Source organism: Giraffa tippelskirchi, chromosome 6 (assembly GCF_054371585.1).
Source record: "Giraffa tippelskirchi isolate mGirTip1 chromosome 6, T2T-mGirTip1v1.2.pri, whole genome shotgun sequence".
Taxonomy (NCBI): domain Eukaryota; kingdom Metazoa; phylum Chordata; class Mammalia; order Artiodactyla; family Giraffidae; genus Giraffa; species Giraffa tippelskirchi.
The window spans coordinates 83,270,654-83,286,254 of record NC_137280.1 but is presented as its reverse complement, the minus strand read 5'-3'; the positions used below and the strand labels follow the sequence as shown (position 1 = coordinate 83,286,254).

The window sequence follows — 15,601 nt, the reverse complement described above, 5'->3', positions numbered from 1 at the left end:
AGGGCTTCCTGGTTGAGCCCAGTTAGGGATAACATACCCAGTCCCAGGAGTTGGACCAGAAAGTTGAGTGGAGGGGATAACAGCAGGTATATGCGACAGGCAGAGATGGGAGTCAGGCCCCAGCCACTGCTGCCACCTAGCAGCCATCTACCTGCCCCCTTACCCATTCATCATCTATCCGTCCATCCATCTGTCCATCTAGCCAGCCTTCCACTCACCCACCCTTCCATCCACTCATCCATCCAACCATCCATCCATCTGCTCATTCATCTAATTAATCTACCACACCCCTCATTATCTATCATCCATCTACCCATCTATCCATCCATCCATCCACACACTCAGCCATCTAGCCATCTAATCAACAGGCATGACCGAGCTCTGAACACATGCTGGGCATGGCGCCAGGTGCTGGAACACAGCAGGAGACAGAGCCCACCCTGCCCTGCCTGTTGAGACTCCTGACTCAGCCTGGAGGAGACAGACTGGAAGCAGAAGGATGGTTTACTGGATGGTGTGATGGGCAGGCAAGATGAAAAGAGCTGGGCTGGGGGGTCAGAGTGGTATGCGAGCTTGGGTGGGGCTTTCCTACTGGTGACCTGGCAGAATGGGGTTCCCCCCTCATAACAGCTGTAGAGTTAACAGGCTCTTCCACCCCCTTGCTCTGGCTGCCGCTGATTAACCATGTCCTACCCTCCTTGGTGTCCAGCTCCACATCCACCTCCTGGCTTGGCCTTCCTAGCGAGTGGTCCCTGCTCTCCCAGCCTCAGTCTCCCATCTGCATCAGGGAGATGATCGGGGGCCATCCGCCTGGGGCTGCAGAGAGGCTGACAGTGTCCTCTTCTGTGCTGTGTGGCCTTGGGTGGGTGCCTCAACCTCTCTGTGCCTCAGTGTCCCTATCTGTAAGATGGTGGTGATCGTGGTGTACCCCTCTCCAGGCTGCCCACCAAGAGGTGAGCTGGGAGCCAGGTTGGCACTGCTCCAGCCCACAGTCCTGCATAGAGTGGGTGCTTGCTTGCCAGGAGGGGAGAGGGAGGGGTGGGGGTATCTGGTAGGCAGAGCGCTTGCTGCTGGTGAGGGAAGGTGGGGTGGTCTGTGTGTTGTCTGTCCTCCTTCCTAGCCTTGAGAAGTTGCTGAAGTTGGGCAGGTCTGGGATTGGGGAAATGCTGCCCACAGGGTCCTTTTGTACATCAGCAGTGGCCAGACCCCACGCATCCTGGGCTCCCTGTGGCACCACTGAGAGGGTGGGGTGAGGCCAGAGGGCCTGAGCAGGAGGCACAGCTGGACTTTGGGGGCACCTGACACACTGTGGCCCCTGAGGGGCAAAGCCGTGGAGAGCCGCAGGGAGTCTAGGTAGGGAAGTGATGGACTTGAACTTCATTGTGGCCTTCTGCTGGTGGGAGAGTGGGCCATGTCTGCAGGGTTCTCAGCCGTACGCCAGTGAGTACTGGGGGGTGGAGGAATCCACTCAGCTTGTCCCTGTCACAGAAAGGCAGGATGACGGAGCTGGCAGCGTGGTTCCACTCAGCCTTGAATAGAACCAGCGCCAAGCGAGGCCATCGGCGCCAGGCTCTGTGCGCGGGATCTTGGGTGGGCTTGGGGATGCCTCGCCAGGGTCTCGCGAGGCTGGTGACTTGTGGGACCACACAGACCCCCACCTCTGCTCCAAGCCCCTAGGAATTTGCTTCTTTTTACCTGTCTGGGTCTTTGGGAGGAGTGGTGATTGTTTTTTCGCGGTGGACTTGGATTCTAGAACCTGTCTGCCTGCCCAGCCACCGGCTCGACCCTCAGCCTTCCTGGTGGTCATGTGAGGGCTCTCAAGGGTCACCAGTCCCAGGTGCCCGCAGGTTGGATGGTTCCTTCCTGCCCACACTCCCCAGCAGCGCCTCTCTTCTGTCGCCTCAGCACTGTCCTGCGGGCATGGGTAGGGAGGAGCCGAGGACAGACGTGGCGAGGGTGGCCCTGCCTGGTGATGCCCTGAAGACGAGGTGGGCAGGTGTGGCCTGGCACTCCTTTGTGGGGCTCAGGGCGAGCCTCTCTGTGGCTGCCGTGCTCCCGTGCTCCCAGGGGGCCCCAGTTGTGTCCATGGCCTGGCTCTTGGAGGAGGCAGAACAGGTGGGACGGCGTGATGAGTCTCTGCCCCTGCCTGGTCCACCTGGCCTTCTGCAGGGTGCAGAGATCTGCCTTGGCACTGGGCATCCTGATTTAAACTACCGCAGAAGATGTAGAAAATAACAAGCATGATGACCAGGAGGGAGAAATAAACAACTTCACTGCTGATGCTGTGGAGAGAGCCCAGGCCCAGGGGCACATGGGATCTTGGGCCCTGGGCAGATTGTCTTTCTCTCTGGATCTGTCCCTTCTCTCTGGGTCTCTGTCCCCCCACCGTCTCTCTCAGTGGTTTGGTGTCCTGGCCTGCTGGGACACTGCTGTGAGGACTGTCCTCTGCTCCTCAGTTCTCCACTTGTCCACCCAGCAGCCCTGCTCTTTGGTCCGCTGCCCAGAGAGCCTGGGGCTCCAGCTCTGCGAGAGGACCGCAGGCTGCCCCTTATTGTGGGCCTGCGGCTGCCTGGGGCTGAGGAGGGCGGAGCCGGCTTGGGGCAAGGGGTCCCAGGAGGGAACGTGCTGACGTCAGCCTGGGGGCCGCTGGCCGGCCGGAGCGTCTGAGGGCTGCTGCCAGGTGCCAAAACATGGTGACTCCATCCTTTGGGCTGGGAGTGCAGTACCCAGAGCTGTGAAATATTATGGTAACCACAGCAACAGCGGCTTGGGGGTGTCTGCCTTTGGGGGCCGTGTGGGACCCTGGCTCAGACGCACCTTTTATCCATGGAGCTGCGACCCCAGGGGTCAGCAGCTGTAGAGGAGCAGGAAGTGGGAACAGCCTGCGGATGCGGCGGAGGGGGGCACTCTGGGCCTCATTTTCACCATCCCGAAGAGGACACTCGCCACACTGACCTCCTGGGCTGTGCCCCGCATGTGCTCTGTCAACGAGCCTGCTTTGTGAGGAGTCAAGCGGGCGGGAGGAGCGGGCCAGAGAAGCTTCCAGTGTGGTTGGACAGGAAGCCAGGGATGGTGGTGTGAGAAACAGGCCAGAGAAGTGGCAGGCGGGCGGCTGGTGCTTCCTCATCCCCAGCCCAGCCCCATACCCGACCCCTGTCCCCCTCTCTCTGGTCTCTGTCCCCCCATCTCTGGGTCTCTCTCTCTTTCCCTCTGGGTCTCTGTCCCCCCATCTCTGGGTCTCTCTCTCTCTCTGGGTCTCTGTCCCCCCATCTCTGGGTCTCTCTGTCTCTCTCTGGGTCTCTGTCCCCCATCTCTGGGTCTCTCTGTCTCTCTCTGGGTCTCTCTCTCTCTCTCTGGGTCTCTGTTCCCCCATCTCTGGGTCTCTGTCTCTTTCTCTCTGTGTCTCTGTCCCCCCATCTCTGGGTCTCTCTCTCTCTGGGTCTCTGTCCCCCCATCTCTGGGTCTCTCTCCTTCTGGATCTCTGTTCCCCCATCTCTGGGTTCTCTCTCTCTGGGTCTCTGTTCCCCCATCTCTGGGTCTCTGTTCCCCCATCTCTGGGTCTCTGTCTCTTTCTCTCTGTGTCTCTGTCCCCCCATCTCTGGGTCTCTCTCTCTCTGGGTCTCTGTCCCCCCATCTCTGGGTCTCTCTCTTTCTGGATCTCTGTTCCCCCATCTCTGGGTCTCTGTCCCCCCATCTCTGGGTCTCTCTCTCTCTCTCTCTGGGTCTCTGTTCCCCCATCTCTGGGGCTCTGTCCCTCTATCTCTGGGTCTCTCTCTCTCTCTCTGGGTCTCTGTCCCCTACCTCTGGGTCTCTCTCTCTCTCTGGGTCTCTGTCCCCCATCTCTGGGGTCTCTTTCTCTCTGGGTCTCTGTCCCCCCATCTCTGGGTCTCTCTTTCTCTCTGGGTCTCTGTCCCCCCATCTCTGGGTCTCTCTCTCTCTCTGGTCTCTTTCCCCCCATCTCTGGGTCTCTTTCTCTCTCTTTACATCTCTGACTTCCTCTCTGAGTCTCTGTCTCTCTCTGGGTCTCTCTCTCTCTCTAGTCTCTGTCCCCCCATACCTGGGTCTCTCTGTCTCTCTGGGTCTCTGTCCCCCCACCTCTGGGTCTCTTTCTCTTTCTTTACATCTCTGACTCCCTCTCTGGGTGTCTTTCTCTCTCTGGTCTCTGTCTCTCTCTCTGTGTTTCTGACTCCCTCTCTGGGTCTCTGTCCCCCTTTGTCCCCCCCTAAGTGAAGTGTCTTCCTGCTGATGTACCCAGGACCCCAGGGTGGAGTGGCCTGGAACTCCCTGGTACTGCGTCGGCCGGGGCGCGAGCCAACCAGCTGTGCTGTGCTGCTGTGCTCCATCGAGCCTCATGGACAATAAAACCAAAATTGGCTTTGAAAGTGGAAGTGCTCTCTGTTTTGAGGGGAAGTGAGGGAATTTGCATGTCAGAACAGTATGTTAAAGGGGCAATACCGTCAGACTCTGTTCTGGCCTGAGTTTTGGGCTCCATGTGGGGGTGGGAAAGGATTTTACAAAACCCCAAAGAAATGTTTCCATGAAATTCTTTCTTGTTCTTGTCTCTCTCTCTCTCTTTTTTTTTTGGACATTCCAATGAAAAGAACTTTCCGGGGCTTCAGATCTCTCCTGTGAGCTTGGGAAACTGATCGTGGAGACCAGGGCCAGCAGCGGGGCGAGGGCAGGAGAGGGGGAGCGCCCACCCTGCCGAGTGCTGGTCCTCAGCAGCCCTCACCGCCCCTGAGGGGCCGTCACTGTTGACATGGCTCCACACCTCCTGTGGCCACCCCTCACTAGGCCATTCTGCCCTGGACTTGGGTCCCCTCAAAGCAGGTTCTGAGGCAATGGCTCTAGCCCATGGTGTATTTTGGGGCGTTGACCTCATGAACAACTAAGGGGGCAGGAAGGAGCCCATGCAGGGGGTGCCAGCCAGGATCTGGTGACAGTGTGGGCAATGGGCTCGGCCGGCTAGGGATGTCTTGGGGATCCTGCCATGGGTGTCCCCTGGCGGGCTTTTCCCCACCCAGTCCCACCAGCCGTCAGCCCCTGTGCAGGGACACCCTTAGGGAGGCAGCTGCCTTGTCCCCATGTCACGCCTGGGCCTGCACGTGACCGAGGGCACCCGATGACAGTGCCAGGGAGACACAGCATGCTGGTTGGGGTCAGGACAGCAGGGGGCATGCCCTCAGTGGCCAGATCCCGGCTGAGGGTGCAGCCCGGGCAGCCTCCAGAGACGCCCTGACCCGACTGCTGACGCATTGGCTCCGATGACTCAGCGCGGGTGACCGTGGCTTGGGTGGCTGTCTGGAGGCTCGGACCAGCTCAAGGCCTGCCGCCGCCACCGCCTTCCTGGGGGCCCGTGGCCCTGCCTCGCCGCCGCCCCCTGTCTGGGCCGGCCTGAGTAACGGGCCTTCCCTTAGTCATCGGGCCCGGGCTCCGGCCCTCCCTCCTTCTGCTGCCCACCTCCGCCCAGCCACGCCTGCCTGTCTGTCCAGGCCGGCTGCCTCTCTCCCTCCCTGAGTTCCCCAGAGGCTGCGAGGTGTGTGTGTGGGGGTAGATGTCAGGGCTTGAGAGAGTTGTCCCATTTCTGAGATGGGAGGGAGAAAACAGCCTCCTGAGGTGCTGGATGCCTTGCTGGCAGCACAAGGAGGAGGGCCTGGGGCAGGGTGAGGCATGCGCAGAAAGGGGCTGTTTCCTACCCACTTGGCGCAACTTAGGCTCCACACCCTGTAAGCAGCAGTGCTCTGGGCTTGGTAGGGGTTTTCTGGGCTAGGGTGTCCTAAATCCCACATTGTTGTTGTTGTTTAGTTGCTCAGTCATGTCTGACTCTTTGCGACCCCATGGACTGTAGCCCACCAAGCTTCTCTGTCCATGGGATTTCCCAGGCAAGAATACCGCAGTGGGTTGCCATTTCCTTCTCCAGGAGATCTTCTTGACCTAGGGATCGAACCTGCATCTTCTATATTGGCAGGCGGATTCTTTACCTCTGAATCACCAGGGAGGCCCTATAGGAGCTTTTTAACGCTCAGAGTATGCACGGCCTCCATGCTCAGCTGGAGGGCAGCCCTTTGTACCCTCTTAAAGGGTGTTTAGTTTGTTTCCCATCTCCAGCCCCCCAAAATGGTATTTGGTGAATATCCTCACACATCTTTCAACTTGCACAAGTAAGTGTATCTCAGAAAAATCCGGGAAGCAGACTTGCTAGATTGAGAAGATGAGCCATTAGAGTTTTGCTAGGTCTCTCAAATTGCCTTCCTGGGTGTTGTCCCATTTCAGACTCCCTCTGGGAATAGACAAGAGTGTCTTCTGCCAGATGGCCTGCCTGATGACTCTGCCCACCTGAGGGATGAAGCCAGTCCTTTGGCAAGCACACTTTTCTTATCATAACCGAAGCTGACTCTTAGGTCCCTCCAACCAGATGTGCTTCCTTTCCTATGAACCATCAGCCCACAACCTTTGTACATCTTTCTGTGACATTGCGGTCTTAGTATTGATTTCTTGGTGCTCTTTATATGTGAAGGACCACAGTAAATATATACTCAGGACCAAGCAGCCCCAGGGTGAAGTTACCTCAGGTGTGAGATCTTTCTTCTGGTGAAAACATGCATGGGTGTACCAGTCCCCAGGGCTCAGTGGAAGCACAGGGGATCCTCCCACCTTGCCTCATACTCTCAGAGGAACTTCGAAGAAACAACTAAGGCCAGCTAAAAGCAAATGGCAAAGGCTGGGTAGCAGGAGTGTAAAAATGTGTGAGGCGAGGTGTCCATGGAGAGGCCAGCCAGGCTGTTGGCACCTGCCATGAGCCAGCACTCTGTGGGTGGTTCCAAGCTTCAAGTTCCCAAGCACTTGGCCCCGTTTAAAGGCAGCTGGTCGGCTTGTAGGGGTGGTGGCAGGGTGCAGCCCCGCACTGGGCTTGGCCAGCCCAAAGTGAAGCTGGGGAAAATGGGGAATCTGCCGTCCCTCATTTCCTGGGAGGTGATGTGGGCCTGGGAGCCTCATGGCAGCCCTGTGACATCTGCTCCCGCTGCCCCATTTGAGAGCTGAGAAAATCAAGACTCAGGGGACCAAGGAACATGCCTGAGTCACGTGGCTGGCAGATAGCAGGGCGGCCTCAGAGTCCTGCCCTCTGTGCCTCACTCCAGGTGCCGGAGCCTGGAGTGGCAAATGCTGCGGTGCGGCCCGGGCAGGCTTTCAGAGTGGGTCTGGCTGAGATGAGTCTCCTAGGCTTTGGGTCCTGGCCCAACCCTCCAGACACTCTGCTCAGGGCCAGGCTCCAGGTTTGGATGACTCTAGGAGATCCTGGTGATGCAAGTGGCATGCTGTTGCCGCCTGCATGTCACTTTTCACACCCGCAGCCCCTGCTGTGCACGCTAAGTGGCATCTGTGGAGACTGGCTCTGCCATCCCGTCCCCGGGGCTACCCAGACCCGGGGAGTCTGCGTCCACGTCTTAACACCGTCCCTGGTTTGAGGAAGGCCTCTTCTCCACCCCCTGGCCCTGGGAGGGAGGTTCCCATTGGCCGTCCCTGATCCTAGGCCGCTGTGCCGCACAGGAAAGATGGGGGCGCCTGGCCCCATGCAGGAGGGGGCCTGTTGTGGGCTGGAAGGTGACTCCCCACAGGGATGGCCCTTGATGGAAGCCGGGCTATAGGGCCAACACCCAGGATGCTACTAACCCCCTCTGCTCCCAGGGAGAGGCTGGGCATCCCTGTCTAACCTCAGGGGTGGCAGAGCTGGGAGGAGGAGAAGCCAGGGACATCCCACTTTCTGGCCTCCGCCCCTCTCTGTTCCCAGCTCCTGTTCCCTCCCATGGGACACTGACAGGCCAGTTCTGGATAATTTGACCATGTTGGGTCCCCATTTCCCTGACCGTGTGCCTGGCGAGGGCCGGCTGCTCTGTCTCATTCATACTGTGTCCTCCCACCCTTGGGAGGGGGCCATGGGGCTGACAGAAAGCCCTGATGAGCTCGGATGGACCCGAGCACCTCAAGGATCCTTGGAGGCTCTTGTGGGACAGTGTTGGCTCCGGCAGTTCAGAGGCCCATTGTGGAGTATTGGCGAGAGGACACAGTGAGGCCCTGTCCCTGGAGATGTCCTGGCAGGGGATGGGTGCAGTTTGAAGTCCTCTGAATCCCGAGGATCTGTGATCTTCAGAATGGGGTCACTCGGGGGTCTTGGGAAACCAAAAGAACAGAGACTCGGGTCCTAGCAGTGGCCCGTCCAGGAAGGATGGTCTGGATGCAGCAGCACTGGGGAGAGGTGGGGGGGTGGCGTGTGAGGTGGGTGTCCACTCCATTCAGCCAAGCCAGAGACTCAGGGTCCTCCTGGGCCCCTTTCCTTCCCTCCGTCCACGGTCTGCACACCCAGCCTCCAAGACAAACCCAGGGTCTGGTTCCTGGCACCACTGGCCCCCTAGCATCACCAGCGCAGATGCTCTGAGTCACAGGTGTTCCTGCCTCTGGGGACAGGACGGCTGTCCACCCAGTGCAGGCAGTGTCCCCCTGTCACGGCCCCACACCTTCGGAATCCTGAGCACCTTGCAGGTCTGTGGGCAGCGCCCAGGGCCCTGCAGCCCCTCTGCCCATTGATTTAGTTCACCTCCTTTCTTGAGGTTTCTAGAAGGGCCACTGAGGTGGGCAGCCTGTGGAGTTGGGGACCTCCTGTCAGCAGCAGCTGAATGCCATGTGCTCGTCGTCCGCTCTTTGACCCCTGATCGTGTTTGGGGAGCTGGTGGGCAGTGGGAGCCGAGAAGCCTTCTTTCTCCTCCTGCATTCTTGGAAAGACCAGTGCCCACATTCCTGGCCCTCATTTGTGGGCAGGCGTCAGTCCCAGGAATGGGAAAGCAAGTTCCAGAGAGCTGGAGGCCATGGGGAGCTAGCCGAGGACTGGGGAGGCTGGCCTTTGCCTGCGGGGGTTGCCCTGGGAGAGTCCTGGGGAGGTCATTGACTCCATGGAGGCTGAGAGGCATGTGCCTTTCTTTCTTTCTTTATAAGTTTGGAGTTTTTAAAAATACAGCCGGGTCTTAGTTGCGGCATGCAGGACGTCTGATGTTCCTTGCAGCACGCGACACGCCAACTTTTAGTTGTGGCGTGCAGGCTCTACTTCCCTGACCAGGGATCAAACGTGGGCCCCCTGCATTGGGAGCTCGAAGTCTTAGCCAGGGAAGTCCAGGCATTGTCCCTTTCTGTTGCATTTGGAGGATGAAGTGATACATTAGGGCCTCCTAAACTCTTAATTTATTTATTTTTTTTACTGTACTGTTGTTGTTTAGTTGCTAAATTGTGTCTGACTCTTTTGAGACTCCATGGACTGTAGCCCTCCAGGCTCCTCTGTCCATGGGATTTCCCAGGCAAAAATACTGGAGTAATTGCCATTTCCTTCTCCATAAACTCTTCATTTATTGATGCATTTCTGCAAAAGTTTTCCAAGATGAAATAGCCAAGGGGACAGTGGCTAGGAGGTGGGGGGTGAGGGGGAGTGAGTGGGAACGGTAGGGACTGAGCCGCAGAGGAGCTCGTGTACTGTGAGGCCCTGAAGGTCACGGCTGGGTTTCACACAGGACCTGAGAAGGTTCAAAGGACCTTGAGTTTCGTTTTGTTTTTTTTGGGTGAAGTTCACATAACATAAAATTCACCATTTTAAAGTGTATAATTCAGTCACATTTAGTGCTTTTACACTGTTGTGCAACCATCATGTCTTTCTGCTTCCAGAACATTTTCACCACCCCAAAGGGAACCCTCCCACCCTCCACCCCCAGCCCCTGGCAACCACTGATCTGCTTTCTGTCTATGGATTTCTGGACATTTCATATAAATGGAATCATGCAACACATGACCTTTTCTGTCTGGCGTCTTTCACTTAGTCTGAGGTCTTCAAGTTTCTTCCCTGTTGTAGCCTGAATCAGCTTCATTCTTTGTTATGACTGAGTAATACTCCATTGTATGCATACACCACATTTTGTTTATCCACTCATCCACTGGTGGGCATTTGGGTTGTGGCCACCCCTCTCCTTTTCAAAACTTTATTTTTATTATAAGACAACCTTTGCCTTGTGCATCCTCATTTTGATGAGATGTGCCAGAATGTGTGTTCCTTCTCCCGTCCCCTAGGTAAATCCATCTTCTTGAGGGCAGTTATGCTTGGTTTTAGGGCTTCTTTATATTGGCCCCAGGGTAACAGGAGGATCCCATGCAACCTGCTGTTTCCTCAGCTCGGGTTCAGTCCTCCTGTGTCCTCCTACAGCCCTGGGGCCATGAGCTTGGGACTCCCCAAGTTGTCCAGTGATCAGAACTCCATGCTCCCACTGGAGGGGGCCCGAGTTTGATCCCTGGTCCGAGCAGGCAAATGGCTACAGGAAGCAGATTAGTGGTGACTGGGGCCTGGGGGAGGGGATTGGGGGGTGACTGGTAACGGGTATGGGTCTCCTTTCGCCTTGCTGATAGACGTGATGGTTGCATAACTTTGTGAGTGGATTTTATGCCACTGAATTGTACACTGCAAAATGATGAATGTTATATGAATCTCACCTCAGTTATATTAGAAAGAAAAGGATATGTGAGAGCCTCTGTGGGTCTTGCATGAAATAGGCGACTATTTCATAGGAGACAAATGGAGTCTGTACGTGCACCTCCGCTGCCAAGGCCAGCCAGCGGGCTGGTGGCAGTCACTACTGGGACCCAGGTCTGGTTTCCGCTGCGCGGGGATGGTTCTGGCAATTTCACCTCCACCCAGGGCAGCTTCCTGCCAAGCCTGCTCAGGACCCCTGGGTGGAGAGCAGATGGCTCCAAGGCCTCTCAGCTGCCTGCCCACCTCTGCTCCCCCACAGCATGGCGGACAAGAATGGGGCCCTCAAGTGCACCTTCTCGGCCCCTGGCCACAGCACCAGCCTCCTGCAGGGCCTCGCTGCACTCCGTGCCCAAGGCCAGCTCCTGGACGTCGTGCTCACTGTCAACCGGGAGACCTTCCACGCGCACAAGGTCGTCCTGGCCGCCTGCAGTGACTACTTCAGGTGCTCGCGGGCCCGAGGTGGGCTGGGGTCCCCACCCGTCCCAGAGGGCCGGCCCCGGGCTTGTGGCTCCAGCTGCATCCAGCCCAGGGTGGCTTTGAGGGAAAGAGGCTGAGATTCACACATCTTTGGGTTTAGAGAGAAGCCAAATGTCCAGTAAGACTGCAGGTTTTTCCAGGTTTGCTGCTTATTCAAACTTGGGAGACGCTGAGCAGACAAGCCGAGCATGCCTGGAGACAGAGGTGGGACCCGACTAGCAGCTTCTGCCCTGGGAAGATAGCAGGGCTCCGTTGGGTCTCATTCTGTCTTTCTTTGATGCCTACTTGTGCCTAACGCTGTTCTGGGCCTTGGGAATTTGGCGGTGATCAGACAGGCATGAATTCTGCCCTTGCGAGCTTGTGTGCAGGCCGGGGGATGGAAGGGACACCTAGTCGGCAGCCCTTGTGGGTGCCAGGCTCTGCCCAAGATGCCGTGTTATGAGTGAGGCCTTGGTGGGTGTCCGGGTCTCTCTGCCCCAATGACTCTTTCCTGAAGAGCTGGGCTGGGCAGGGGAGTGAGAGTCCCACCCAACCATTCTCACCCGTGGGAAGCTGTCACAGCTCGGGGACAGTCTCCCTCATTCCCTTAGTGACCAACTGGTCAGCTTCCTCCTGCCACCTGTGAGAGCTGGGGTGCCGCCTGGGCGTGGTTCTTCAGCCCTACTTTGCCGGCCACCTCTCAGAGTCCCAGCCCAGGTGCCCACTCTGGGCCTCACGGTCCTCGCGACCGGGGTGCCTTGCGTGGTGCGCCCCCTGGCTGCCCGCCCCACAGGCTCAGAGAGGCCGTTCTGGGGAGCTGGAGCAGCCAAGCCATCTGGGGCGCCGCTTCTATTTTTATTCTGGATTTGGGGATGGGCAGGCCGGCCGAGCCAGAAATGCCCTTTAAAGGCTCCTCTGCGCTGGCACTGCAGTCGGAGAGGCCTTAAAAGGCAACGCTCCCTCCCATTGCCGTGATCACTTCTGCCTTCGAGGGGCTGATGGGACTCGTGGGGACAAGAAGAAGCGGGGTCCGGGGGCTGGTGGAGCGCCGCTGCCAAGGGTTGGGCGGTGCTTAGTCGGTGGCCCCCGGCTGCCCCAAGCTCGGCTGTCCCTGCTCTGGGCCTGAGCTGGGCCCACCCAGCGGGTGACTAGAGGATGTACATCTGCCAGGCGGTGTCTGAAGTTCTCCCCTCAGGCGGCTGTCATGGATGTGTGCTGATGGGAGTTATAACTCTGATGAGGTGCCAGCTTGTCCCATGAAAGGACCCTGCCGCTCTCCATCTTCTAGAACTTGCCAGGAGCCCTGAGCAGGCACTGGGGTTCTCACTCCTCTTCCTGGTAGGGGACCCCAGAGAGCCTTGGGGGGCTGGGACCCAGGGCCCGTGTGTCTCACCAACACTCAACGTGAACACTGCTTCTCCGAGCAGGAGGGCGTGGCTGACAGAGCCAGGGTCGCTCGCTGCTGGGGGGCTCACAATGGACTGGTGTTCCTTTAGGCCATTCTCAGGGGCCTTCCCTGACCACCTAGGCCTCTGGAGATGGCAGGGACCCTAGCGTAGCTTCCTGGTGGGCCCTCTGACCTGGGGACCCTCTCCCTTCTCCAACTGATGTGACAGTGACCGAAGACCCAGGATGGGGAAGGTGGAGCCACCTGCCCTGGTGGGGGCCAGGCTGTCTGTGAACTGTGGTGCATAGTGCCCTTGGGGGACCCTGCTTTGTCTCCTGAACTTGCCGCAGGTGAGGTCTTCCAGGGCTGGGTGTTAAGGTGGGGCAGGGGAACCTGTCCTCGGTCAGTTCAGTCACTTAGTCATGTCTGACTCTTTGCAACCCCATGGACCACAGCACACCAGGCTTCCCTGTCCATCACCAACTCCCAGAGCTTGCTCAAACTCATGTCCATTGAGCCGGTGGTGCCATCCAACCATTTCATCCTCTGTTGTCCCCTTCTCCTCCTGCCCTCAATCTTTCCCAGCATCAGGGTCTTTTCCAATGAATCAGTTCTTTGCATCAGGGGGCCAAAGTATTGGAGTTTCAGCTTCAGCATCATTCCTTCCAATGAAAGTTCTGTCCTCAGAGTCAAAGCCAAACCCAAGCTTTGGTCTCCTCTTGCGGAACCGCACCCACCCTGTAGCACACAGCCCTTGGTCTTCACCCTCTGAGCCCGTGGGCCCTAGCATTGCTAACCTCTGGGTTAGGCTGGGCAGGGCCCCTCGTGGGGAGCTGCTGTTTGTAGGAAGATACATGGCTAGGGGGTAGATTAAAAATCTTTCTTTTCCTTTCTGTGTGTCTTTGATGAACATCCGGCCTGCTCTCCCCTGACTGGTCATGCCCTGCCTGCAGTGTCGGGGCATGGAGGGGCCAGGCCTTCTTGGGCAGCCACAAGGCCCCTTGGCTGGCCTGAGCCCCCATGCTGTGTTTCCGACCTTCAGGGCCATGTTCACGGGTGGCATGCGGGAGGCGAGCCAGGACGTCATTGAGCTGAAGGGCGTGTCGGCCCGCGGCCTGAGGCACATCATCGACTTCGCCTACAGCGCCGAGGTGACCCTGGACCTGGACTGCGTGCAGGATGTGCTGGGTGCTGCCGTGTTCCTGCAGATGCTGCCTGTGGTGGAGCTGTGTGAGGAGTTCCTCAAGGCCGCCATGAGCGTCGAGACCTGTCTGCACATCGGCCACATGGCCACCACCTTCAGCCTGGCCTCGCTCAAGGAATCAGTGGACGCCTTCACCTTCCGGCACTTCCTGCAGATAGCCGAGGAGGAGGACTTCCTGCACCTGCCGCTTGAGCGCCTGGTCTTTTTCCTGCAGAGCAACCGGCTGCAGAGCTGTGCTGAGATTGACCTGTTCCGGGCGGCTGTGCGCTGGCTGCAGCATGACCCAGCCCGGCGCCTGCGTGCCAGCCACGTGCTCTGCCATATCCGCTTCCCGCTCATGCGGTCCTCGGACCTGGTGGACAGCGTGCAGACGCTGGACATCATGGTGGAGGACGTGCTGTGCCGCCAGTACCTGCTGGAGGCTTTCAACTACCAGGTTCTCCCCTTCCGGCAGCACGAGATGCAGTCGTCGCGCACCGCCGTGCGCTCAGATGTGCCTTCGCTGGTGGCCTTTGGCGGCACCCCGTACACCGACAGTGACCGTTCCGTCAGCAGCAAGGTGTACCAGCTGCCCGAGCCGGGCGCCCGCCACTTCCGTGAGCTGACAGAGATGGAGGTGGGCTGCAGCCACACGTGTGTAGCGGTGCTGGACAACTTCGTGTATGTGGCTGGGGGCCAGCACCTGCAGTACCGCAGTGGCGAGGGCGCCGTGGACGCCTGCTACCGCTACGACCCCCACCTCAACCGCTGGCTGCGCCTGCAGGCCATGCAGGAGAGCCGGATCCAATTCCAGCTGAACGTGCTGTGCGGCATGGTATACGCCACGGGCGGCCGCAACCGGGCTGGCAGCCTGGCCTCGGTTGAGCGGTACTGCCCGCGGCGCAATGAGTGGGGCTATGCCTGCTCGCTCAAGCGCCGCACGTGGGGCCATGCGGGTGCCTCAGTGGGGGGCCGCCTGTACATCTCGGGTGGCTACGGCATCTCAGTGGAGGACAAAAAGGCCCTGCACTGCTATGACCCCGAGGCCGACCAGTGGGAGTTCAAGGCGCCCATGAGCGAGCCCCGAGTGCTCCACGCCATGGTGGGTACCGGCGGCCGCATCTATGCTCTCGGTGGCCGCATGGACCACGTGGACCGCTGCTTTGATGTGCTGGCCGTGGAGTACTATGTCCCCGAGACAGACCAGTGGACCAGCGTCACCCCCATGCGGGCCGGCCAGTCCGAGGCTGGCTGCTGCCTGCTGGACAGGAAGATCTACATTGTCGGGGGCTACAACTGGCGTCTCAACAACGTGACCGGCATCGTGCAGGTGTACAACACCGAGACAGACGAGTGGGAGCGCGACCTGCACTTTCCGGAGTCCTTTGCCGGCATCGCCTGTGCCCCCGTGCTGCTGCCCCGGGCTGGGACCCGCAGGTAGCTCCCCAGACCCTGGTTACCGGCTTGGCCGCCTGCTGTTTCTGCCAGGGGCTTTGTGGGCGCGTGTCCCAGCAGAGAACTGGGAAGCCCTTCCCCTGGGGCCGGCCTCCTGGGGCCTGCTGAGTTGATAAGGCACCCTCCGCGCCCCTGCTTCCTTCCTGAAGCAGATTCTGGCTCCACGCCCTCTGGGGCAGCCCGCCAGCAGCAAGGCTGATGTGCTGTGGCAGCCAGCTCACACCCGAGGCGGTTTCCTTGCCCACCTCGTGTTCTCACTGGTGGGTGGGAGTAGGGGTCTCCTTTGGAGTGTGTGGCTTTGTCTCCCCTCTCTCCCTTCCCTCTGCCTGGAGGTCTGAGACATTCAGATGCAAACTCATTTTGATCCTCCAATCCTCCCCCAACCCCGTCTGAGTTGCATGTGTCTTTTTTTAAAAAAAACACACCCCAGATCTCTGTGACACACTAGCAGGAGAGGCGGCTGGGAGGTACCTGACTCGGGGTGGCCAGAAGGGCATGTTTCTGCCTCCCCAGTGAGCCCGAGCTGCTGAGTGGGAGGGGCCCAGTGCTCATCTCCATT

At 58.7% G+C, this 15,601-nt stretch overlaps 1 protein-coding gene across 9 annotated transcripts in view; it reads left to right on the top strand.

Annotated features, from left to right (window-relative positions):
* Nucleotides 1-15,601, top strand: part of KLHL26 (kelch like family member 26) — a 29,675-nt gene that overhangs the window by 13,428 nt on the left and 646 nt on the right. Inside the window, exons 2-4 of one of the 9 annotated variants that reach the window (XM_081496024.1) lie at nt 10,821-11,003; nt 12,634-12,754; nt 13,447-15,024. In XM_081496024.1, the coding sequence (XP_081352150.1) occupies nt 13,451-15,024 (1,574 nt within the window). In that variant the 5' untranslated portion in view covers nt 10,821-11,003; nt 12,634-12,754; nt 13,447-13,450. Of the gene's footprint in view, nt 1-10,818; nt 11,021-12,633; nt 12,755-13,357; nt 15,431-15,601 lie in introns of those variants that run through there. The other 8 variants (XM_081496026.1, XM_081496018.1, XM_081496023.1 and 5 more) reach the window with 8 other exon arrangements.